The 25,115-nt window shown below is 34.2% G+C and overlaps 2 protein-coding genes across 3 annotated transcripts; one reads left to right on the forward strand and one right to left on the reverse strand.

The window, feature by feature from the left end:
- The first annotated feature begins 7,885 nt into the window (after window positions 1-7,885).
- LOC132282846 (serine/threonine-protein kinase SAPK3-like) lies at window positions 7,886-15,785 on the forward strand. 2 transcript variants are annotated; one of them, XM_059784654.1, is made up of 9 exons: window positions 7,886-8,210; window positions 10,962-11,036; window positions 12,928-13,029; window positions 13,167-13,220; window positions 13,296-13,388; window positions 13,538-13,630; window positions 14,570-14,674; window positions 14,781-14,879; window positions 15,312-15,785. In XM_059784654.1, exons 1-9 carry the CDS (start codon window positions 8,088-8,090, stop codon window positions 15,591-15,593), a joined length of 1,026 nt encoding a protein of 341 aa, XP_059640637.1. In that variant the 5' UTR covers window positions 7,886-8,087; the 3' UTR covers window positions 15,594-15,785. The 2 variants fall into 2 exon arrangements, with proteins under 2 accessions (XP_059640637.1, XP_059640638.1); XM_059784655.1 differs by lacking the exon at window positions 7,886-8,210 and adding an exon at window positions 8,898-8,921.
- A 4,922-nt stretch (window positions 15,786-20,707) lies between these two features.
- LOC132286845 (cationic amino acid transporter 6, chloroplastic-like) lies at window positions 20,708-24,758 on the reverse strand. The gene is made up of 5 exons (XM_059789245.1): window positions 24,311-24,758; window positions 23,993-24,215; window positions 23,008-23,338; window positions 22,682-22,910; window positions 20,708-21,542 (listed from the first exon to the last, which is right to left on the reverse strand). The coding sequence occupies exons 1-5, from the start codon at window positions 24,747-24,749 to the stop codon at window positions 20,989-20,991; spliced, it is 1,776 nt and encodes a 591-aa protein (XP_059645228.1). The 5' UTR covers window positions 24,750-24,758; the 3' UTR covers window positions 20,708-20,988.
- Window positions 24,759-25,115: the final 357 nt, after the last annotated feature.

The following is a 25,115-nucleotide window of genomic DNA, read 5'->3' on the forward strand; positions in this document are numbered from 1 at the left end:
TTCTTTTCTATATACATATGTATATATGTCTATACATATATAGATAAATATGTAGATATTAAATATTTTTAAGAGCATATCTATTATGAATTTATGATGACACTGATACTGAATTTTTCAGCTTACAATCTTATGATTATAAGTATAAAGTTTAGTGGAAGTAACTTCAGTCATACTTTTTTCTTTATTTTTAATATAATTTAAATAATGAGGAACATGCGGACTAAAAATTTAGGAAAACACAACTTAAATAAATAACCACAAATTGAAAGAAAAAAAAAAAAAAAACTTAAATATGTAAAACGTAAAAAACGTACTCCGTGTAATCAATAGGAAAGAAAGATGAGGGGTGAAGAAAAAATAGGAAGAAAAAGAACAAATTTTGTCAATTTAATAAAGAGAGATAAGGAGATAGAATGATAGATGAGTTATCCTTCATCTTTTACAAATTTTCATCACGAAAGAAAGAAAATAAGACAAGGCAGGTAATTACTAAAGTTTTAAATTATAATAATATTTCGTAAATTATAATAATATTCTAAAGTTTTAAATTATAATAATATTCTTCGTAAATTATAATAATACAGGTAGTGATGGGTATAAATGTAAAAATAATTTTAAATTTTTTCTTCTTTTTCTAAGAACACTTGTCAATTTATTTTCTTTTCTTCAACCTAATCGAACATAAAGAAAATTACACAATCTATTCTCTAAAGATATCTCATTTATTTTTTCTTTTTCTCTTCCGTTCAGTTTTTTTCTTTCTTATGAACAAAGCATAAGGAAAAGAAAGAATTACAAGCTTATCAACCCATAAAATTAGGATGAGTATTATTCTTAAAGAATGCTTAATTGTTTAGATTATGGGCCTTAACTGTAAATTAGCTACAAATATGTTCCACGTTGCTTCTTCTTTCATACTATTTTCTCCTTTTCTTTATTTCTTTGTCGGCGTCATTAAAAAAGTTGTTACTCTAATTAATCAGAGTGAACTTGTTGGTTTGAGATTAATTAAAATAAATTTCTAAAAAGTGGTGCTTACATGTTACACAATCACTTTTTGTCGACAATAAATAAACCTTTTTCATATTTTATTTTACTTTTTTTTTTAATGATATTTCCCTGTGCTGGCATGTTCAATGACTAGTTTGTATTTTTATATTTAAAGTAATGCTACAACATTTGCAATCAACCTTTTTGTTTTTTATTATTGCAAGCAAATGCTCTCTACTCCTCCTGTTCAAGTATTGCTTATCTTAGATTATGCTAATTTAATATGTTTTAAAGAATAGAGTCAATTGTTTTTCTCTTCAAAAAATTCCTTAATCAACCTCACACAAAAAAATAAGTCACATATTGATCTTTGAAGACTTGAATTCTCACCATTCAAATTATTTTGAGAGGCATAAGAGATATATTATTTGACCACAAGGTTTTGAGTAATTTCAAGACGTTAATTGAATACTACAAATATAAAGTAAATTTATTTTAACTCATAATTTTGAGGTGCAAATGTATATCTAAAGGATCGTTTTTATTCATCCGAAAGGAGGATGAAACCTGGGCATTACCCTAGTTGGTAGAGTGTCTACTTTCCCGAACAGGTGTACTCACAGTTTAAATTCTCCCTCCTTTGTGCCAAGTCATGGAGGTTCTCCATAAGGAGAAGCTTTATGTAAACTTGAAAAAATGCTCTTTTCTATGTGACAAAGTTGTGTTTCTTGGCTTTATTGTTTCAGCCGATGGTTTGCAAGCTGATCTTGAAAAAGTAAGAGCTATTACGGAGTGGCCAGTACCGCAATCTGTTGGTGATGTTTGCAGTTTCTATGAATTTGTTTCATTCTACACGAGGTTCATTTGCAATTTCAGCTCCATTATGAGTCCAATCGCTGAATGCTTGAAAATAAATGTTTTTGAGTGGTCAAAATCAGCACAAAGTTGGTAAGTGAGGGCTTTGGTTATCAATGGCCAGGTCCGAGCCTTCTCGCCTCCTTTATAACTTTCAACTTACTTGCCGCTTATAATGTGGGATTGAAGTGACAGTCGGGATCTACCTGATAGCTACAAGTCCAAAAGGGTGGGTGGTTCATAAAAAAAAACACAAAAAAAAAAAAAAAAAAAAATCAGCACAAAGAGCCTTTGAACAAATAAAAAGATTGACGACAGAAGCTTCGGTACTCACGCTACCAGATTTTGAGAAGCTATTCACTATTGAGTATGATGCATCGCATGCAGGAATATGGGCTGTTTTGAGTCAAGAAGGAAGGCCGGTGGAATTTTTTAGTGAGAAGTTGTGGGGTGCTAAATGTCGTTATTCCACCTATGATTTGAAATTTTATGCTTTGGTTCGTGCAATCCAACATTGGGAACACTACCTAGCCTATAAAGAATTTGTGGTTTATTCAAATCATCAAGCCTTGATGTACTTGAATTCTCAAAAGAAGTTGAATGCTCGACATGTCAAATGGAGTTCATACCTTCAAGAGTTCAATTTTTGTCTCGAGTACAAAACAAGCGAGTCTAATAAAGTTGCAGATGTTTTGAGTCAGAGGAATCTATTGTTAACAGTGATGAGTACTCAAGTTTTTGGGTTTGAGGAGTTGAAAAATCAGTATGTCGCAGATCCATATTTCAGCTTCGTACGTAGTTGCTGAACTTCAAGGCCCTGTAGGTTGGAAGATGCTGCCATTTAGAATGCATGATGGGTATTTATTTAAAGGAAACTTGATGTGCATACCAGAGGGATCTTTACGGTGAACAAATTATTAGAGAACTTCATGGAAATGGGTTAGGAGGGCTGAGGACATTTTGGTAGGGATAAGACAATGGCAATGGTGGTTGATCGTTATTATTGGCCTGGAATGTACGAGGATGTGAATAGGTTGGTTCGGGGGCCGGTGTCATGTTTGTCAGTTTGGGAAGGGAAGTTCACAAAACACAGGTTTATACACACCTTACCAGTCGCAGAAGCTTCCTGGGTTCATATTAGCATGGATTTTGTGTTGGAATCTTCCAAAGACGGCAAGGGGCGGTGATAGTATTTTTGTTGTGGTGGACCGTTTCTCCAAATTGGCGCATTTTATTCCGTGTTCTAGAATTGCAGATGCCACACATGTAGCTGAGTTATCTTTCAAAGAAGTGGTGAGACTATATGGCGTGTCAACTTCTATTGTTTCTGATACAGACGTCAAGTTCACCAGACACTTTTGGAGGATTGTATGGAGGAAGTTTGGGACTGAATTTAAAAATTAGTGCTCCTATTTCCTATTAGCCACTGCCCAGCAGCCCAAGCTGCTCAATTCATAATAAAACCTAAATGATAAATGTCCCAGTCTAGAGAACAAGCCTACAAACAAATTAGAACTACAAGATTGTAGAAGACCTAGGGCTGTTTGGTATGATGTGGTATTATTTTTGGTGTTTTCATCTTTTTTTTTTTTTTTTTTTTTTTTTTTTTTTTTTTTTAACCCAGTAAATTCTCTACTTAAGTTTTTTCTTTAGCTCTCTTATTTTCAAATTCTGGCTCCGCCCCTGCTTAATTTGCAAAGATTAAATAATAATAATAATAAAATTAACCACGACACTCTTGCCTCTCATCTCTCTGTGCATCAAACGACCTAATTATCCAAGTATTTGAAATATTCAACCTAAATTAGGTGTGTGTATATATATATATATATATATATATATATATATATATATTATTAAGATCCTATTCAAATTTGGATTCGGATTTGAATCTTGAATATCACATAAATCTATTCCATATTCAATCAAAAGCCCAAATCTTTGTATGTGGGTCAGAAGGCCCATGATTCCGTCCATGGGCCTGCTGATCCACCTAATTTTAAAAAACCCAGTCATCAGAAAAACAAGTCCTGGTTCTATTTTCAGCCTGTTAGACTGGACTGGTCCTAATCCATTTTTAGGTTGGGCCTCATACGAGCCTGTGGGAGTTGGTCACAAGTCTTTAATCCATCAGATTAAAGCCGAAGGAAACATGACTAGACTGTTGGGCTGGGTGGGCTAATCCGATCCAATTCGAGCCTAATTGGATTTAAAGACTCTTTCGTTCCTGAGTTGCGGGCATGAATTCAGGTTAGCACGTTCAACTCCATTCAAGCCTAATTCATCTTCTTATCATGTTTTAATATTTTCTTCTCTCGAGTTGTGTTTGGTTTAATAATTTTCAACTGGGGGCTTCAGTTGGAAGTTGGAACTAAGTCTGAATTAGTCTCCAACACAGGTGTTGAGTAATGAGTTGATATTCTCTATGTATGCGTATGTGATCGGTATATTATATCGGACGAATCTAAACTCACACATTGTAATATCTTTAAAGTAGTTAGGTGAAATTATAATCAAAGCAAATTATGAGTTTGCACTCAGCTGCTCCTCGTACTAACAATGAAATTGATTTATAACAACAACCTGACCTGCGGACCTCATTCATATGATCAAAACAAAATTAACAAATATGATATCCTTGGTATCTTTGTACAGAGACCCTTAGATTATGATCGGAGAGGAACATCCAACGGTGCAGATTTAAGGAGTATTTACACCTGAGACAAACATCAATATGGTCTCCCCCAACAAATGAAAGCTGCTTACCAACCAATAAGCAAAGAGTGGGACCACCCAAAAGATATCCCAGTCGAGAGGTCCACTAACGTGAGATTTTTTTGCCCAACTTAAGCAATGAAATGCTAATCATACACGCATTCAAGGCATTTGCGTTTTGAATGACAAAAGGAAAGAGTTAAACTTTGAGTTTAGTTTTTCTTTTGTTTATTTATTTTTTTAAAAAACTTTTGTCTCGGACCACGATGGCATTTCTGCATAATTAATGATGTAATAAGATTTTCATTTTTATTAAGTTTTGATTACATTGGCTGAAAACTGATGGAGAAATTAAGTTTTAAAAATTTGTAGAATTAGTAACTTTTATTTACGATGGAGACAATTTACCAAATTCAATAAGAAAGTTGATAAAATAAATTCAATAAGATTTAGGGTAACAAAAATATCTTTGAGACTAAGGAATTTCGATATCAAGTAATCATTTATAATTTTGAAGAAGAAGATTTATTATGCGACTAAATAGGATCAACTTTCTTGTAAGATCTAATCACAACATGTGCATTCATACAAAATTCACATGAATGCTTTTCATTGCAATTAATTCGTCGTAAGATCCAATAATTGTGGTTAAGTCAACCTAAATATTCTTAGCTCAATCCCTCCCAAATTTGTATGCAAGAAAAATGTGCCCGTTCTTGTCTCCACTTGGGGAATTTGGCTTGCCTTGCTAGTCTCCTAATAGGAAGAGTTTTGTTTATGTCATAATTAGGTTGAGAACAAGTTTTGAAACAAAAGTGTGAGTTTTGATATATTAGGTTAGAAAGCATGCTCTTGCCTTGCTTAGTTTAAAAAGTATACACGAATAAACATTTTCTTATTTTCTGTTTTTGTTTTTTTCATTATTTACTAAAATATTTTGGTTTCATAGGTATAAAGTAACAAAATTTATGATTAACTCTTTTTTGGTTTGGTTGGAGTGATAAAAAAATAAATGGAAAGGAGATGGGAAAGGAATGGAAGACATCCCTAAAGAAAAGAAGGGAAGGTGTGTCCGGGTCTCACTTTTTGTTTGGTTGAATGAAAGATAAGGTGACACATTTTTTGTTTTTTTAAATTGGAAGGAGGAAAGTGAGTTTTAATATCGGTTTTATCGATATAACCTTATTATATAAAATTATAAAATTTTTTATATTCATTTCAAAATTGTGGGAAGGTTAAAAATACATATTTGTGATAATTGTCCATTCTATTTCACTCCTCTTCCCTCTAATTTTGGAGGGATAGAAAAAAACAAAGCAATGATAATACTTCATCCCTCCTTTTTTATTCTCTAATTAAATATGAAAAAGTTTTTTTTATTCATCTCTCCGACTCAATGTAATAAAAAAAGTATAAAATATTTACCACTCACTCAAAATATTACCAAGTGACAAAACCTTATCTGTGCTATCTATTTTATGAGAAGGATACTCGTAGCCTTGTCATCCATCGAAATAGTCGCTTTTGATTGTGTATTACATTGCATAGTTGATATTTACAAAGTTGCGACCAAGCGATGCACATGAAAATTTCGATCGCGACAAACATAACTTAGTCGAGATCGAAGCAAACAATAGCTGTGGTCAATCTCACTTCAATCAACCGAGTGTGGGTAAAAAATTTCAATTAATTTTTGATATTTTCCGTAAAGTTGGATAATAAAAAACAACAAAAACAACAACATCGTGTAAAAGTAGTAGCTACGTCGGTAGACGTAATTTAAAAGCAACGCATGATTGGTTTGGCAGTACCACTCCTCTTACATCCAACCCATACACATCATATTGGGGTCCACATGGCGCACGCTAAAGTGAAAGACAGCGACTTATCCTGCGCGCCTCGCCTTGTTTGAAAGGGTTAAGGCTAGCCTTAAACATGCCTACAAGTGTCTTGTATTGTTAGCATCACAGTATTTTAAGGCCGACACTTCATACCCACGGTCCACACTTTGTCGTAAATACGTGTCCTTCCATAATTATACACATATATATATATGTATTAGATATTAGTAGTTTACATCATTATCACATCTTTTATTTTCGTTTACATCATTATCACATCTTTTATTTTCTTAAATTAATTTTAAAATTTATGAGACCTGGCCTGCGGTCGACTCATCTGCACTCAGCACTCGTACCAAACAAATTTGATCCGGATATTCTATGCCTTGAAATTCAGAATAAATGTAAAAACATATTTATAATGTGTTAAATCTATCTTTAACATTATTAATTTAAGTTTTAATGTATTTAACATTGTCGTATTTCAATACATATATTTTAGATTATGAAATACTGATATGGCAAATCATGATTTCGTAATTGTTAGTAAAATAAATAATAATAATAGTAAAGGACAAAAAAGTCCTCTTAAACTATTGTTCGTTTTACAAATAACTCTCATGAATTAAAAATTATTTTTATGAACTATTAATTTATTACAATTAAAAACAAATCTATGGCAACAGATTATTGTACCTTTTCTCATTAAATTTATCATTTCTTGTTAAATTATTTTTATTTATTTTTTCTTTTATCTAAATATTAATTATACTATTTATCTTAATTTTATTATTAGTATCAATTTATCATAAAAATGAAAAAAATAAATTTATTTGTAACTATCATTTTCTAAAATAATTAACTTATTATTAAAATTTGTTATCGGTAATAAAACTTATTATACCCAGTTTAAACTTTTTTACTATAAGAAAAAATATATATTTTCATTCAATATATTGATGAAAATTAATTAATTACTTAAAAAAATATATTTTTTAATATAATATATTCATGAAAAATTAAGAAATTAATTAAATTGTTTTAAGATTTTTTACTTAAAATTTTTATTCAAATAATTTATTAAAAAATTAAAGATAAATTTATGCAAATTTAATAGAGAATATGTCATCAAATTATTATGAATTTTTTTTATAATTTATTTCAAAAAGAAGAATAGATTAAACGTAATTCAATAAGAAATAACATTATGATCGTTTAATGAAATATATTCTAGGTATTAGAGCATTTTGTAACAAAATATAATACCGGAGTATTATGTAGAAAATATAATTAAAGAGAATTATTTACAAATTTACACATAGTTCAATAAATAATTTGCTGGTGATATTGTTTTTGTAAGCATTTTTATGTTTTATGTGTTGAAATTGTATTAAAACATGGAGTATAATAATTGCGTTGAAATACAATTTAATTGCCTTAAAAAATGCTACATCACGCTGCACCACGGAGCCACTAGTGCAGGGGATCCGGACTCGCCTTAGAGGGTAAGACTTGAAACGTCCAACATTTGTTTGTGGGGAGTTGGTCTTGTCTTATTTTGAAACAGTCTCTTTCTCTCTCCCAACTTTTGCGTTTCTTGTTTTGAAAATCTTTGGTGGGTCTTGAAGTTTTTTTTTTGCTTTGAGTTCTATTGTTTGTTGATTTGGGGTGGTTTGGGTTGGGATGGAGGAAAGATATGAGCCATTGAAGGAGCTTGGTTCTGGGAATTTTGGGGTGGCAAGGTTGGTCAGAGACAAGAAGACGAAGGAGCTTCTTGCTGTCAAATACATAGAAAGAGGAAAAAAGGTAATTAATATTCTACCAAATAGATCAATATATATATATATTTAAATTGTATATGTAGATAAATTGCTTCTTTGTATCTTATTTATGTTAGATGAAGTAAAAAATTTGAAATGAGTTTTGTTTATTTGTTGATTTCTTAAAATGGGCTTTGTCTTGAATTTTGTGTTTTCTCTTTTTACAATTTGGAATTTTTGTCATAGTTGCAGCATATTCAACACTGCTTTATTGGTGGTGGTCAAAACTACCCACACATGTTTTTCATTTTCTTCTTTCTGGAAAAAGTATTTTCCACTATGGAGGGTGGTGTGGAAGAAGCCAATAGTGACTTGAATTGCTAATTCATTTGAAGAGAGATAATTTAGGTTGTCATTGTGTGGTGGTTTGGGAAGACATTTAGGCATTATGTCGAAAATTAGATGAAAATTGAAAACTTAGAATTGACTGGACCACCAAGTGGCATATTGTCAGGGACTATCTAATAATTTCTCGGTTTTAGAGGTTGGGTTCTCTCTTATTTTATTTTTTCTTTGCACACATAGGTGTGGTCTAATGTTGATTAGGTGGTATCATAGCATCATTATTGTACATATTAAGTGGAAGTGTTGAAGCAACGCTGCTAGAGGAGCAGCATTGTGGTTTGTGGATTTACCGAGTTGGGGAAATAAGGGGCGTTGAATCGAAATTGAGGACAAGATTACTATACAGTGGCAGGTTTATAGATACAGAGAGTTTGTTTTTCGTTTGGGTGATAAATACTAAATTCTGCTCCCTTCCATTTTTCCCTCAATTAGTGACATTTATATTTGTCATATCGGCCCCATTTGCAGACCCATTGTGGGTGACTCATGCAAATCACTTAATTTTTCTTTCAATTTTGTGGTTTCTTTTCTTTTTCTTCTTCGTTGATTTATTTTTTCCTATTTGGCCTTAGTCTCTCTACCTTTGCACATCTTGCAAAAAAATCCTTATATGATCTCCTTGGATTTATTGGATCAAGAAAATTATCAACCTTGAGCGCATTATATATCTAATAACCAGAATTGAAGTGGCAGGCCTCAATATAACATCTGCTGTCAGAACTTATGCGTTGTGCTAATATTTATTTGGGTGTAAAGTAGATTTTTTTTTATTGACTGCAAAATTGAATTGAAATTAATTTGTATTTGCTTTATATATCTCTTGCCCTTTATTTTAAAGGATGTGAAATACTTGTGGGAGGGAGCAAGTGATGTTGAATCTGGTTTGTCTACCTAACTGTGCCTAGCTGATGAGGCTTAATTTAACATGGTGAAAAACAGCTGTTTGGCTGTGATAAATAATATTTGCATCAATCAAGTTCCAGACAAAACCGAATTTCCTGAAAAGAATGTTAGATTCTTTGAGAATGGCTAAGGCTAGAAAGGTTTGAACTTTTGAATATTTAAAATGACTTGCTTGCTAAGTACAAAGTGTTGACGTGATGACAGAGGAGAAAGACAAGATGGTCATCCTGTTATGTATTGACAACTTGGTGATGACTTTGTGTTGTTATGAAGATGATACACTTGACACCAGGAATGGTAACTGGTGTATTAATTGACAATTTATTATGAAGGGAGAGCTACAAAAACTTCAAAATCTGACCAATTGCTTAGTAAGTCGGCTTTGGATAAGGTTCCAATCTCATAATTAATTGTTTTATGAGGCTTTTAACTCAAATGACAGCTTAGGACATAATTCTAATTAACAAGAAAGTTATGAGAGAATAATATACTGGAAAGAGATATTTAGGAGGTTCAATATGTTACTTTATAACTTACCAAAAAATGTTTTACTTTGTAAACTACATTGGATTCTGTTTGTGTTATAATGAGCTGAGCTTTACTTGGCTGAAACTAATCCATACTGTTCTGAAACATCAAGCTAAACAAGCTTGGCTTGAAACTTGGCTCCATAGCAAGCACTATAACTGAGGTTTCATTTTATCAATCGTGAGCAGAGGATATATATTTTATGAACATCTGAATATGTCCATGCATTAAAGATATTCAGTAAAGCTTTGAACCAACATCCAAATATGTCAAAATAGTAACCTGAACTCTTCTATAACTTGACATAGTATCCCATGGGGGTTCAATTACAAAAACCATGATATGTCCGACGGGAGTGAAGATGTTCACTGAACTCATTTAACTTCTGGTTAGTTGGTAGGTAAGTCACTGCTATATGACTTGTTCAATTGCTCTAGTACTGAAGAAGGCAACTTGCCCTGTGGCCACTGAAAGCCCTTAGTGATAAAGACGAATGAATAAGTGATTGTTTACTGAAAACAGAATAGAGAAAATGCAAACGCATACGAAAAAATGAAGTCAGTTCCACGATGAACCTTGTTGTATGAGGAACCGATATTTGTAGGATATTCCAAATACACACGGAAAAATCACATTAGAAGACCTTAGAAGCACAAAAAGGAACAGGTTTGAGGTGGGGGGTAGATTTGTGTGTGGAAGCAGGGAAATGCTTTCCTTAGAAGGTGCAAGTGTGCATTTATATTTTGTCTAAATTATTAAGGATAAATCCGAGTTTGCATAAAAATGAAAACAAAATTGGATTTTTTTGAATATTTTACTTAAAACATAATAACAATTAATATAGAGTGATATTCCATTGTCAAATTAAATTCTTTCTTAATATCATGATATGGATGTAGTTTTGGTTGCCTCCCCCCCGCCCCCTTTTCTTTTCATGAATTTCAGTTTTGTTCTGTTGCAGATTGATGAGAATGTTCAGAGGGAAATCATAAATCACAGATCATTGAGGCATCCTAACATTGTCAGGTTCAAGGAGGTAAGCATCATACTTATTTTGTTGCTCAATGTTATTGCCACTTATTTAAGCTTTTGGGGTCTTCATATAATTACTTGATGGTTTGTGTTTATGGCTTTTATTAAACTCACCAATTTAGTCAGACAAATTTTAGCAAGCAATTTTTTGGTGGTAGTTGTCCAACAAAGGTTTTGATCAGTAAGTTGGCCTGGATTTTGGGCTTTGATATTGAGTGAAGGTTACTAGTCCATCTCCATAATTCCAATGTTGCACCTGAATGAACTCGTTACAAGATTTTTATAATTTTTTTTCTTTCAGTAATTCTGTTCTTGTATGTATCTTACTTGTACTATACATGGAAATGTTACTTATAAATACCACTATATGTCATTATAAACTTTTGGGTGCTTTATAATCAAGAAAAACAAAAAAGCTAATTGCATCTGAGACACTACTGCATCTTAGAAAGCTCATATTTACATTAAGGTATTGAATCTAGTAGCCCACATCACAAATACTTTGATGGCTCAAGATTTATGATATAGATTTTATTTGCTGTCAATATTGTTGCTTTAAACACGAAAATTGTAAGTTTGTCAATGCCAACAAATATTAGTTCTATCCAGATGGTATATATCCATGTTTTTGGTGAAATAATGCTCAGCTTATTGGGCTGGACGATAATTGGATGAACAAACCAATGAAGGTGAGATCGTAATTGGATTAGTGCCTTGTGTTTGCAATGGAACTTATCAAAGCATGAGCTTCTGAATATTGGAATATGCTTTAAAAAATCAGGACGTATGCTAGAGGCATTGTGCCATGCTGTTTTTTTGAATATATTTGACATCACTGCACTTTGAAAAGCCATTTTTGGTGACACAATCTTCACTAGCTGTTCAGAACTTCTGCCTTCTTCTTTCTATTTTATAATGGCTTAGAATTTTGAAAGCAAACAAAAGAAGATGAACTTCTACTTTCAGAAAAATAAAGAAGAGAGTAGAGAATGTTCCTTCTGGTAATGACCTTTGTTCTGTGAGAGTAACTGAATTCTGACTAAGAAATTATTGCTTCTTCTATATATAAAAGACACTTGGGCAACTATGAATTTGATCTCTTCCATTTATATCAAGTGTTCGCATATAAGAATATTACAACAATTATAAGTTAACATTTTTCGAAAAAGGTATCATCCAATTCCGGTCTTGTCAATGTGCCTAGATGGGGCGGACTGGTGGTAACCCAACAAATAGCTTATTCACATGGAGTTATTGCCTCTGCAATCAAATGCATTGTCATGCTGACAGTCCACTGAACTTTTGCAGTTACACAGCTTAACTTGGTTGATATATATTTTTAATAGGCAAGCAATTTAATTAAGAAAGAAAGTCATTACAACTACAAGGGACATACCCTGGGGAACAATACATCATGAAAACCCTAGCACTACTAAAGGAAAAGGAATAAAAATACATCGATGACAAGGACTAAGAAAATACAAAAGTACAACAACAATGCTCTTAAAAATGAGATCCTCATAACAAGGCAACCAAAAACCAGTGCTAGAAGAAACAGCAATCAATTAACTCAGCAATAGGATGAGCATTAGGATATGCAGCCAGAAAAGCTATATGCAAAAAACCAGGTACATGGTTGAATATGCAAACAACTCAAATTAGTTGAATTTTTGTTGTTGAGAATCAAAAAGAAGAAGTGAGAAGCTTCATTTTTTCCTTAAAATTTTTCTTGGTAACCAAACTGGTACTTGAGTTATTAAGTTGACCTGATGCAAGGCTTGTGCAGATATATAATAAATTATAATAAATAATTAGACTTGACATCCCCAAATATATGAAGTCTGGTTTTCTTGACTCGAAAAAATATTAAATCACAAGAACAATTGTGACTGCAGGTTTTGTTGACTCCAACACATTTAGCTATAGTAATGGAATATGCAGCTGGAGGTGAGCTCTTTGCAAGGATATGCAGTGCTGGTCGATTCAGTGAAGATGAGGTTGTAAATGCATAACTTGCATTTCTATGTTCATTAGACTTGCTTAGTTGTTTTTCCTTCTCTTCATCGCAAATAAATGTCCTCTATTGACATTTGGGTAGCTATTGTTTGTTTGTTGAAAATCCCTTCTACAACAGGCAAGATTTTTCTTTCAGCAGCTAATATCTGGAGTCAGCTACTGTCATGCCATGGTATAATTTTTTAAACGATCTCGTTTAATATTTTTGTACTATATTCTTCTTCTTACATCACTTCTTTTATTGTAGGAAATTTGTCACAGGGACCTGAAACTGGAAAACACTCTCTTGGATGGAAGTCCAACACCACGTCTTAAAATATGCGACTTTGGTTATTCCAAGGTTAATAATAGTTCCCTTTGGAATAAGGTTTTGTTGAGTTGTGGTGTTTTATGCTACAGTTGAAAATTCTAGTTGGGTTTCTTATTTATTCATTTTTTCTGCTGCTTATCTTTTCTTATCTCTTACCAATTTATCTTTTTGAATTGCAGTCTGCCTTGTTGCACTCACAACCCAAATCAACAGTAGGAACACCAGCATACATTGCTCCAGAGGTCCTTTCACGAAAAGAGTATGATGGGAAGGTATTTTTTACTATATAAAATGGCTATTTCAGAATCTTTATTTTTTTATTTCTTATTTTTTACTCTGTTAAGGTGCATAAGTTGGCAGTTCTGACCATCTTATTGTTATTTAACAAATACATTACAATCTAGGACTAAACTATAGTCCTTGTGTTCCCATCGATGATGAAGGAAATCAGCCCAAGAAATGGATGAGAAAACATAAGATCTTGTGTCAAACAAGCTACAGATTAATATAATGTGTTTGTGTATGTGGACTCTGTTTTTCCTGGAGGTATAATATGCTTTAGCTGCTTGGTCATCAAAGCCAAACGTACTTTATGTTTAGTATAGGTTGCATGGTTCACACAAGCTTGTGTATATATAAGCATTTACACAGACATAGATATGTGCATGCATAATACACACACAGCTTAAAGGAGTGAGTAAAAATCTCATTTTAGGAAATTTATTTTTTTCTCTTTTCGGAATTTTAAATCTTCTACTGGTTCCTCATCTTCAATTGTACTTACCTATTCAACGCCAGAAACCTGTGCTCAAAATTTTTACCCTGATGAAAGAAAAAAGACGTGCTTACGTGGTAAAATATCAGAAATGGATTTGAGGCAAGATATATTTCCTCTTGGGAAATGAATCAGTAACTTTATGTGGAAAATTCTCTATGCGTTATTTTAGTACACTTTTAGGGGAACTGATGTAATGTAGATTTCGAGAAATGAAAGTGTTTTGATATGTTACTTGTATCTCTTGATAATTTAGCAAAAGCGCTCATTCTCAGCCTGTCTAAAAGTTGAGAATCTGCCTTGAAATAAACCATGGCAGTCAAAGAGCCATTTTTTAATGTTTGCTTGTGTGCTTTTATGTGCCTGCAGCCTTGCACTAATTCTATTTGGTTAGGTTCTGTCAAATATTTTAAGTCTGATAGTTTTTTTGTTTTAGATTGCAGATGTTTGGTCCTGTGGTGTGACATTATACGTTATGTTGGTGGGTGCATACCCTTTTGAGGATCCTGAAGATCCTAGAAATTTCCGTAAGACTATTGGGGTGAGTTCACATCAAAACAGTGATTTTAAAGTGGGATCAGCAATCTTTGTATTGATGGATTTGTAGATGTTAGTACATTCAAGTTATTTTTTTTTATTCTTAACAGAGAATTATGAGTGTACAGTACTCCATACCCGATTATGTGCGCGTCTCTGCAGATTGCCGGCACCTCCTTTCTCGTATTTTTGTTGCCAATCCTTCAAAGGTGACTCCTTCTTCATGGATATTTCATCCTTCTCTTAACATTTGCTGATTTTTTTCTCAAGTCTTCCCATCACAGCAGTGGTACAACACTAATGAAATTAAAAATAGTTCCATTTTAGTTTCACAAAATTTTCTGTTTTTTATTTCTCATAACTTTTGTAAAGAGTGTTTGGTTTTGTGAGTAGTATTTAATTGCATGTAGAATATAATATTAGAGACTCTACTTCCTAAGTGAGAGATTAGAAGGTCAAAAGCATACACTCCATGAGGGACTCTCTGCAATAAAGTTATTTTAATTTTATCTTCCTCTTTAGGAAGGTTTGTTCGTCCCTTTCGTGGCGTGTCTGGTTAAGATTGAATTTTTTCCCGAGAGCTAATTGACATTTCTTTTAGATTTTGATGATCAACTAACTCTGTGCAATTCTTCTTAAAGAGAATCCCCATTCCAGAGATAAAAAAGCATCCTTGGTTTCTGAAAAATATGCCGAAAGACCTGATTGAAGGTGAAAAAACAAACTACGAGGAAACTGATCGTGACCAACTACTTCAGAGTGTGGAAGAAATAATGCGGAACATACAAGAGGCAAAGACTCCAGGGGAAGGATCCAAAGCAGCAGGAGGGCAAACTGCTGCCGAGGAACTGGACCCTGATGATTCGGAAGCTGATTGGGAGTCTGAGGTTCTCAACAGCGGCGACTTTGGGGACACTGTCTGAGTATATGGCTCCAGAAGAGCATACTGAGAGACCTCATACGTAACATTTGGTGTGCTATTTAGACATTCTATTGAATTCGGTATTTGTATAGTAGACTATATGTATGACATAAAGATATGTACAACCAAGTTATATACTGAAATTGAAGTGTGCTATTTACCTATACAATTCTCATTTTTGTGGATTGTTTTCCTTTGTTGTTATGTTTGAATGTGCAATACAAAAGTTTGTTCAATTATCATCATTGGTTTTAGGGCTCGTTTGGCTCAACTTTTGCTTATTCTAATATTTAAAGCTCTTTTGAAATATGGTTTCCAAAGTAAGCCAATCGAAACTAATAGCTTATGCTTTTCTTCTTTTACTCTCTATGCGCTACTGTTTGTATATTTTAGAAGAGCTTTTCACGAGGAAAGAGACATTTGTTGAAGCTCTTCTAATATTAAAACAACTTTTTTGCCCCAATATGGTATTAAAATGGCATTTGGATTCTAAAAGCCAAAAGCAACTTTTAAAAAGATATTCCAAACAGGCTAGTCTAGTGGAAATCTGTGACTAGTGACTGCTATTGGTATGGTCAATTTTGATTATCTGGGTTAGTGTTTTATTCTTGTTAGTTACCCTTGGATTTCAGTGATTGCTTAATGGGCTACAGGTCAATGTTAAAACTATTGCCATACCACATTCATCAAGAAGCTGGAAGTCCACTGGACTATTTGTGGGCCAACATAGTCTCTGTTATAGCATACTATAGGCCCAACCTGAACCCAGCTCGACTCATCTAGGCAACCCCGGTCACTTTCTTCAATTCTAGACCTGATTTATTTAAAATGATACAAAAACACACAACATTTTACTATTTAATAACAACAACAACAACAACAATCCCAAATTGCAAAATTTCCCTAAAAACTATCCACTTTTGGCAACTTATTCCCTTTTACTTTCAATTTGGCAACAAATCCCCTTGAACTTATTCAAAAATTTGCAATCTCTTTCTTACAATGGCTCTGACCATGATGATTATATTATAAAATTTAATTCAAACTTTGAACTAATATTTTTTTTTTTTCAAATTCAAGACATTAATTCAGCACTCTCAAATACGACATAAATGTAAAATTACTGACTTGTTATGCCTATTAAGCATAGAATGTAAAAAAAAAAAAACTACCGATTTCTAACTATATAAGTAAAATATAGAAAATCATTTTCCTTTTTTCATCCCATTCTTTCACATTCCTCACGAACCCATAGGCCAAAACCAACAATATCTTCAGTAACCCTTTATATCTTCATCGTGGGGCAACTGAATAATACTAGATTGATTGGCATTATCCATTATCCAAGGATTTTTAATCACAGTTTCTTAGTTGCCCGAGTGGAACCCAATTTTTGTTTCTGGAAAGAGGGAGTGCACTTTCTATCGTCATCCCACTATGGGGGAATAAGTCAATTTCTCAGTAGACTGTGGACCTACTGTTTTTATTCTTTGTGATCATTAGAAAGGTCTAATCATGAGTTCATATCAATGTTGTCAAGATGGAACCATGTCACTGACCTAACCACTGTTTGATCAGGACCGGTCGTTGGGTTCAATCCAATTGTCAACTACAGTATTTCATAATAGAAAAATGATTCTTTTTTCGAATGTTGAAAAAAAAGGAGAGTCGGGTCGGGTTCAATTCAATTGTCAACTCCAATATAACGTATATATAGAATAGGTAAATGGGCTCCTCCACTATGTTTCACACGCCCACCATGTTTCATGTGGGAATGGGAAGTGTTTATGTAACAATTTTCCCTCTAACCAAACACAATATTATTATTTTTTAGTCTTCAAGGATTACTCATCTTACTATTACTTGATGTTAAGTAGGTTTATTTTCAAAGTTTTGAGGAATTTACGACCATCACAGTTTTAAAATACATTATGTTATAAAAGAGTGTTGAATATATATATAACACTTGTCCCATCTGCACTCAGGTGATGTGGGATTCTGCACATGTAACTCGCCCAGTGTGGTAGCTTACTGGTACTACCTGCATACGCTCACACACACTTACTCACAAGGTCACTACAATCACCCCTTTTGGCCTAACGTCCTCGTTGGCCACACTTCTGACTTGGTCAGACTTTGATACCATTTGTTAATTTAGTGGGGATTAACACCCCCCAAAACAGAATAGAGGTTCTGCTAGGTGGTGGAAGTTCAATCCAAATTAAGTCATTTTTGAATCCAAACTAATCGGATTGAAGTAAACTTTCCAATAATACCAACCTCTTCAAAACTCTAATCATAGAGGGAGTTATGTCCATTTTAGTGCAAATTGTTCGGAAAATCTCCAAACTGAAAAGGCCTATTTGTGGGAAGCCATGACCATAGCCACTGAAACCTTGTGGGATGGGTTTTGTTGGTTCGATTATATGATTTGAATGAACTCCATTTGACTCATTTAGGGTCATCTCATCTTCTACCTTTGACTTGATATGACCATTTTACACTTCTGTGATCTCGGGTTTGGGTAAGGACCCGACTAGTGTTTGGATCCACGGATTTGGGTGAGAGTTGTTACAGTTTCAATTTTCATTTGTTTCTCAACTTTTAGAAGATGTAACCCAGTTCTTTATAAAATTATTTTGAGTATTTATCATGGCTCTTCTTGAAATGTTGAGGTCTCTCTCTCACGGTGATATTTCTTTCTTTTTCCTTATTTTTTCAGTATCAACATAAAAAAAGGTGAGAGAAACTCACATTTTGTATTACAATTGAATAGTTATGTGTCTAATCGTAATTTGTAGAAGAGTTATGATATATAGACTCTCTGAATTTAGAGAGTTCAAATTAAGGTGATATAGGAAAATGATTGGATTCAATCCAATTGCCAATTCCTGTATTTCGTAAAAGAAAAATGATTATTTTTTTTGACAGTAGGAAAAAAAATGGGAAGTTGGATACATCCAATTGTCAACTTCAGTATTTCGTTGAAAAAAAATGGGGCAAATTTCACAAAACCCCTACTGCAATAATTTTTTGGTCACGTGCCTCCAACCTAATTTAAAAAACTCTAAAATTTGATCACATTATCCCAATTCTGTGATTAAATGAGGGAAGTAACCTTCTATATACCAATTGATTTAAAAAAGCAAAAATCTGTATTTTGTCAAATCCAGAAATAACTTTGATGACATTTAACTCATCAAGTCACAAAACGACGCGTTTTAATGTGCAAATATCTTGGCACTAAATGCAGTCGTTTTATTCAAACCCATTTCACCATTCTCTTCACTACCATTCTCTTCTATCTCTCACTACACTTTATCTTTCTACCAATGATGAATCAAACAGGGACAAGAAGAAGAGCTTAGTGAAAAAACCCAACAATAGTGTAATGGTGTTTATCAATACAAGCCAATCAAAAATGAAAACCCATTTGATCTTCTTCACTACCATTCTCTTCTCTCTCCTCACCGGAAAATCTGAACTCGCCACTGACAGAGTGGCGCTTCTAGCTCTCCGCGCCGCCGTCGGCGACTGATCCCTTCTCTGGAACACCTTCGAGCCCACCCCATATTCTTGGCCAGCGTGACATGATCATCACCGAGCTCCGCCTCCCTGGCATGGGGCTTTCCATCCAAATCCCACCACACACAGTCAGAAATCTGACCCACCTCCACAGACTCAGTCTCCACTTCAACGCCCTCTCCGGCCCACTCCCAAATGACCTCGCTTCCATTTTAGGCCTAAAAACGAACCTCCTCTCTCTTCGAGGATGTTAAGACTCGCTTCGAAGGAGCCAAACGAGCAATTCTGACGTCGATCGACGGTATCGCCGACGGAGGAGAATTGTTGATCTAAAATTGAGAATTTTGTCTACGTCACGAACTGTGATTGGTCTTTGCGCCTGAAAATCAATTTTACTTCGTGCTCTGGGCACGGCAGCAATGATGACGACTCTGGGAATTTAGAAAGCAATTTTGTGATACAAGCCTTCAATTGATCGAAGACCAAATGGGGAAGAGCTAGGCTTTAAAAAGCTTGGTTGGGTAGAGTTTTGGGTTATATTAGAAGGGTTTGGTGTTTGGGGGTGGAGAATATAAATATTATATATATATATATAGAGAGAGAGAGAGAGAGAGAGAGAGAGAGAGAGAGATTGTGCATACCATATAAACATTAGTGGTGGAGATTTCACTGTTGGCTATGATTTCATTGGCCGGAAGAAACATAGTGGTGGTGGTTGTTGGGAAGAGGATGGTAGTGCTGCATGGTTATGGGGTGGGATGTTGGTGGTGGCGCCACGTACTGGCCTCTAGTGGTTGTGGGTTGGGAATAGTGTTGGCAGTTACGAAGATGGTGTTGGTGGTGCTGCGGCGGTCGCCGGTGGTGGCGCTGTAATCTCCGGAATCCATGGTCGGTTATACTATCTATATGTAATGGAGATGGAAAAAAGAAAAAAATAATATATAAAATGTGTTAGTTTGAATATATATATATATATATATATATATATATATATGTTCAAATTTCACAAAACGACCACGTTTGGTGATTACTCAAATGTCACTAAAGGTTATTTCTGTAATTTTGAAAATACTGATTTTTGCTTTTTTAAATAAATTGGTATATCATAAGGTTAATTTTGTTATTTAACCACAAAATTGGGATAATGTGATCAAATTTAATAATGTTGGAGGTTTTTTAAAATAGGTTGGGGTATATGATAAAAAAATAATAGTAGTGGGGGTTTTGTGAAATTAGCTAAAAAAAAAAAAAAATGATTCTTTCCCCGAAAGTTGGAAATTAAAGGAATGGGAAGTCGAACTCTCCTCATCCATAAGATACAATAGAGTAGGCTAGTGGGTCTCTCCACTTAATTGCATAGCGTAAATGAGATACATTCAGCTCTCCATTTGTTTTTCAACTTTAAACGATGTATCATGATTCTTTGTAAAATCATTTAGTATCTATATATCATGACTCTTTCTCATAGCACCAGGCACATAATTATTCAAACTTCTCTCCTCATTTTTTTCACTAGCATTAGAGATAGATAAAAAATAATCACAACACAAAAGATAGGTAAAAGATAATCACAAATTATATTACATTGTTTAGTCATTCAGAAAGAGTCATGACAGACCCTCCAAATTTAGAGAGTCGAGAAGTGAGACAGAAAGGTGGTGGGGCCCAAAACTGTGTGGGATCCACCACCGCCCCCTCTATCTCACACATATTGAATCTCTCCGAATTCGGATAGAATGTCTATAACCATTATGTGGAGAATTCCATGAAATATAAGTTGTAGCAACCTTAAAACACAAAGATGCTACTTCAAAAGAAAGAAAAAAGGAAAAAGTGGGAAAAGGACAGCAAAATCTCAAGTTCTTTAATTATTAAAGCACTTGGATTTCAAGCTTAGAATGTGGGGTTGATGAGTTTGCATTCACACCATCAACAACCACCTCCCTTTCTTCTGCTTGATATGTTGAGTGGACACCATACATTACATAAAACAACGTTATCAAACACGACCATACACCAAACCTTTGGTATGACAATTTCTTCAGTGTAGTCATGAGGAAGACATTGAGGAAGATGGATATTGCAGCTGGCCATGGCATGAAGGGCACCGACCACTCGGTGGGACGGATAAGACAAGGGACCATGTAATGGAAGAAGGCAGTGATGGTGACCATAGCCCCGCCAAATAATGGTAGCCCCCACCATTGTTGGTTGAGCTTCCATGACAAGGAGAAGCCAATTGAGCTACATGAGAGGAGGAAGAGGAACAGGAGTGTGTGTAATGGATGATTTTTACTAGTGATTACATATCGGTGGTAGATTAGAGCATTGGCCACCAGATAGAACACCAGGAGTGTGCCGATGGAGATCATTTCAATCACTATGTCAAGCTCTGTGAAGAGTGCAATTGATGCTGTGCAAACCCCTACAACCATGCATATTTAAAGATTGATCATGGGTTTATTTATTTATTTCCAATTTTTGGTTTTCATCTTTTCCTTGTGATTTAAAGCATGCATCAACATTCTGTAAAAGAATACCCACTGTAGTCAGAATGTCAAAATATAGATTTGTCAAATTAGAATGAAAATTAGTGGAGAAGAAAGAAAATGATAAATAAGTTAAAAATTGCTGAACTTTTAATGTTAAATAACCTTAGTTTCCAGAATACTAGAGTTTGGGAGGTATATACATATGGATATGTACTTAGCTAGCTTACTATTCATTTATTCAATTGCTAGACTTTCTGGGAAACAAAAAACTTACTATTACATAATAAATCCTTTTGTAGAGCTGAGAAAAGGTTGCAAGGTTATCTTAGCTGAAAATTTCATATAGATAGTTCCTTCCAAAAGTATTCTGTAAAAGCTAGGAAATTCATTTCTTCATAACATTATCATTTGTGTTGGTTAAATATTAAACCAGTCTTGGGAATTGAAGTACAGATTTTCTTCTTCCTTTTTTTCTTTTCAATAAATTAAAATTTATTGAAAATACAGAAACTTATTGAAGTGAAGATTTTCTTTTTTGATGGTGCTCCTCTCCCACTTCCTTTTCTTTTCTCTCACCCCTCCCCCCTACCCCTTTATATATATATATATATATATATATATATATATATTGTCAAACAAGATCTTTAAGTACTTCTCCCTCTTACAAAAATGATGAAATCTTGGACAAGATTTTGGCATAAAAATGGTTGAAAATATATTTAGTTCAACTTAATTGTGATCAAGTATATCCTTATTACACAATATAAATACACACACAAATATAGGATCTATTTCACTATAAATTTATGTACACTCACCTTCCAAAACACACACACACACACAAAAGAGAGAAAAACAATCAATTGAGCATTTAAACCTTTATTTGGAAAAAAAAAAAACATTTGTGGGAAAATGCATGTTTCCTCCAATATTCCAATGGACGCTATTTTTTTGTTTTTTCTTCCTTGCTTTAGTATTCTGAGGTTATTCATATTGTATTAAAGAAAGGGAGGGGGGTTGAGATAAATATAGAGAAGTGAAATATGCACTTGTAGCAGCTAAATTCACTTACCCAAGAAGAGAGTTGCATTCAGTGGAGTGCCTGTGGAAGGATGCACCTTGGCGAACCAGGACGGCACAAGCCGGGCCCTTCCAATTACACACAGATACCTAGCTTGGCCAAGCATGGCAACCAGAAGAGAAGCCACAATCCCAAGGCTTGCACCTGCTCCAACAACATTACTCGCCCATCTCCAACCCATCTTTTGGAAAGCCATCGAAAATGATGCTCTACTCAAAATCTGAAAATAACTTGAAGAATATTATAATACCTATGCATATAACATTGTTAAGCATAGTCTAATATTACTTGCACATCTTTGAATTGATTTCACTGACCTTGTCATAAGGAACCATCACACACAAAGACAAAGCCATTAGGCAATAAAGCACCGAGACGATGATTACAGAACCAACAATGCCCACAGGAAGGCTCTTTGAAGGGCTTTTGATCTCCTCTGCCATGGTTGAAACTGAGTCATAGCCGATGTAGCTGAAATAAACTATGGCTGCTCCATCAAGAACACCTTTGACACCAAAAGGAGCTAGGCCTCCTGGCTTTACTAAGTTTTGAGTACTCCCATTGAAGACACCAGCAATTATAATAAAACCAAAGAAAAGCACATGAAACACTGTCATTATAAGGTTCAATATGGAGCTTTCCTTGGTGCTGCAATCCCAAAAAAAGAAAAAAAGAAAAAAAAAAAAAGAAAAAAAAAGAGAAAAAAATATCCATTACTTTCACATCCCACTAAAACAAACACCATTACTTCATATTCCAATAACGGAAAAAACATAAAATAAAGCTATGGTTATGGTTATGAAGATAATAATAAAAAGGGTTGATCTCTAGTGTTGTTTGATTTGTCGGAGTGTGCTGAAAGGGATGGACTGGGTACAGATCTAATAGTAAATCAAGTTTTTACCATTACTTCAATCAATAGTATTATTTAACTATGAGATAATTAGATAATGAAAAGAGTTTTTGTAATACTTTCAAAAATAATGTTATTAAACCTTCAAAGATTAATAAATACAATGACCTGCAATCTCTCCTAATCGAGTACAAAACCATAACTGAAGACAATTCTGAACCAAAATCCACTCACCATTAATGTCCAAAAAAAAAATGATAAAATTTGTTCACACTTTATATAACCACCAACACAACTAATGAAGAAAAGTTGATAGTAAGGTAGAAGAGGAGTGTTCGAGAAGTTCTAGAGGCAATATCGTTGATGTGTTACATTTCTATTGGAAAATAGGGGTTTTGCTTGAACTTTCTAAGAAAAAAAAAAAGGTAGAAAGAAGAGATCGATCAAACCTATGGCATAAACAGACAGTGAGAAGAACAAGAAGAGCAACAGCTGGGAAATCCAACATGTTATAACCCTTTACTAATCCATCTACTTCTATCCTCCATGAGTTTGGATCATTCTCTCCAAAGGCACAGCATAAATACTCGGTAAAACTTCTCGCCACCGCAGCGTTTGACAATACATATTCCATTAGTATGTTTGCACCAGCAAAATAACCCACAAATTCCCCTGCACCATTTTTGTCAAAAACAGTTCAGTGAAGTACAAAAAGGTACTTAAATGCATATATACATACATATATATAACATCATTACTTTTCATACCAAAGGTCACTCTTAGATAACTGAAGGCACCTCCAGCCACAGGAATTTCAATGGAGAATTCTGTGTAACACAAGGAGGAAAGAAGAGCTGCTATGCCGGCGATGATGTATGAAATGAAGATGGAAGGGCCTGCGATTTCACGAGCCACGGGACCAGTGGTGACAAAAACTCCAACACCAAGCATGCCTCCAAGGCCAAGAGCAACCAAGTCATACCAGTGGAGTTTTCTCTTCATGTCTGCACCAGACCTTAGCCTCACTTTGTTGAGCTCTTGGTCTGGTGTCCATGTAGCTAACATTCTTTTTCTAAGCCTGTGAGGTGTCTGGGAGAGTGAATGAAGATAGGTTGAAGAGAAAATATTGTTGGGTTTTGAAGGATGATGAATATTGGCAGCTGCCATGTTTTGTGATGATTCAGTACTGAGTGTTTTGGCTTCCATGAGAAGGCTGAAGGGAAGGTTTTAAATATGCATTGGTGAGAGAATATATGGTTAGCTTCTTTTTCTTAAAGGGTGATGGAGAACCCCAATGGGTGTCCTCTTGTTTTTATTGAAAGTTCAAGGTTGTCCTTTGGGTGTCTCTAAAATGACCATTATACCCCCCTCTCTCTCTTTTTCCCTCCCTCTCCTTTTTAGAGGCCCAAGACTCCACAGAGTTTCTCCTAATATTAGAGAAGAAAGCAAAAAAAAGGTAGAAAAAGTCCCAAACATTTTGAATAAGCATGCAGTAAGAGGAATCAGAAAGAGAAGGGGGACTTTGACCTAATCTTTTGGAATTTTCTCATCTAAAACTTTGAAAAGATGTGA

The sequence above is a fragment of the Cornus florida genome, unplaced genomic scaffold (genome assembly GCF_030987335.1).
Source record: "Cornus florida cultivar Cherokee Brave unplaced genomic scaffold, ASM3098733v1 CherokeeBrave_3.0.0_Hap2_Chr11, whole genome shotgun sequence".
Classification (NCBI taxonomy): domain Eukaryota; kingdom Viridiplantae; phylum Streptophyta; class Magnoliopsida; order Cornales; family Cornaceae; genus Cornus; species Cornus florida.

Coding starts and splice junctions, on each gene's coding strand:
- LOC132282846 (XM_059784654.1), top strand. CDS start 8,088: ATGGAGGAAAGATATGAGCCATTGAAGGAGCTTGGTTCTGGGAATTTT. Junction 11,037..12,927: donor ACATTGTCAGGTTCAAGGAG/GTAAGCATCATA, acceptor TTGTGACTGCAG/GTTTTGTTGACTCCAACACA. Junction 14,675..14,780: donor ATTTCCGTAAGACTATTGGG/GTGAGTTCACAT, acceptor TATTCTTAACAG/AGAATTATGAGTGTACAGTA.
- LOC132286845 (XM_059789245.1), bottom strand. CDS start 24,749: ATGGAAGCCAAAACACTCAGTACTGAATCATCACAAAACATGGCAGCT. Junction 23,339..23,992: donor ACTGTCTGTTTATGCCATAG/GTTTGATCGATC, acceptor TTGGGATTGCAG/CACCAAGGAAAGCTCCATAT. Junction 22,911..23,007: donor TGATGGTTCCTTATGACAAG/GTCAGTGAAATC, acceptor AGTTATTTTCAG/ATTTTGAGTAGAGCATCATT.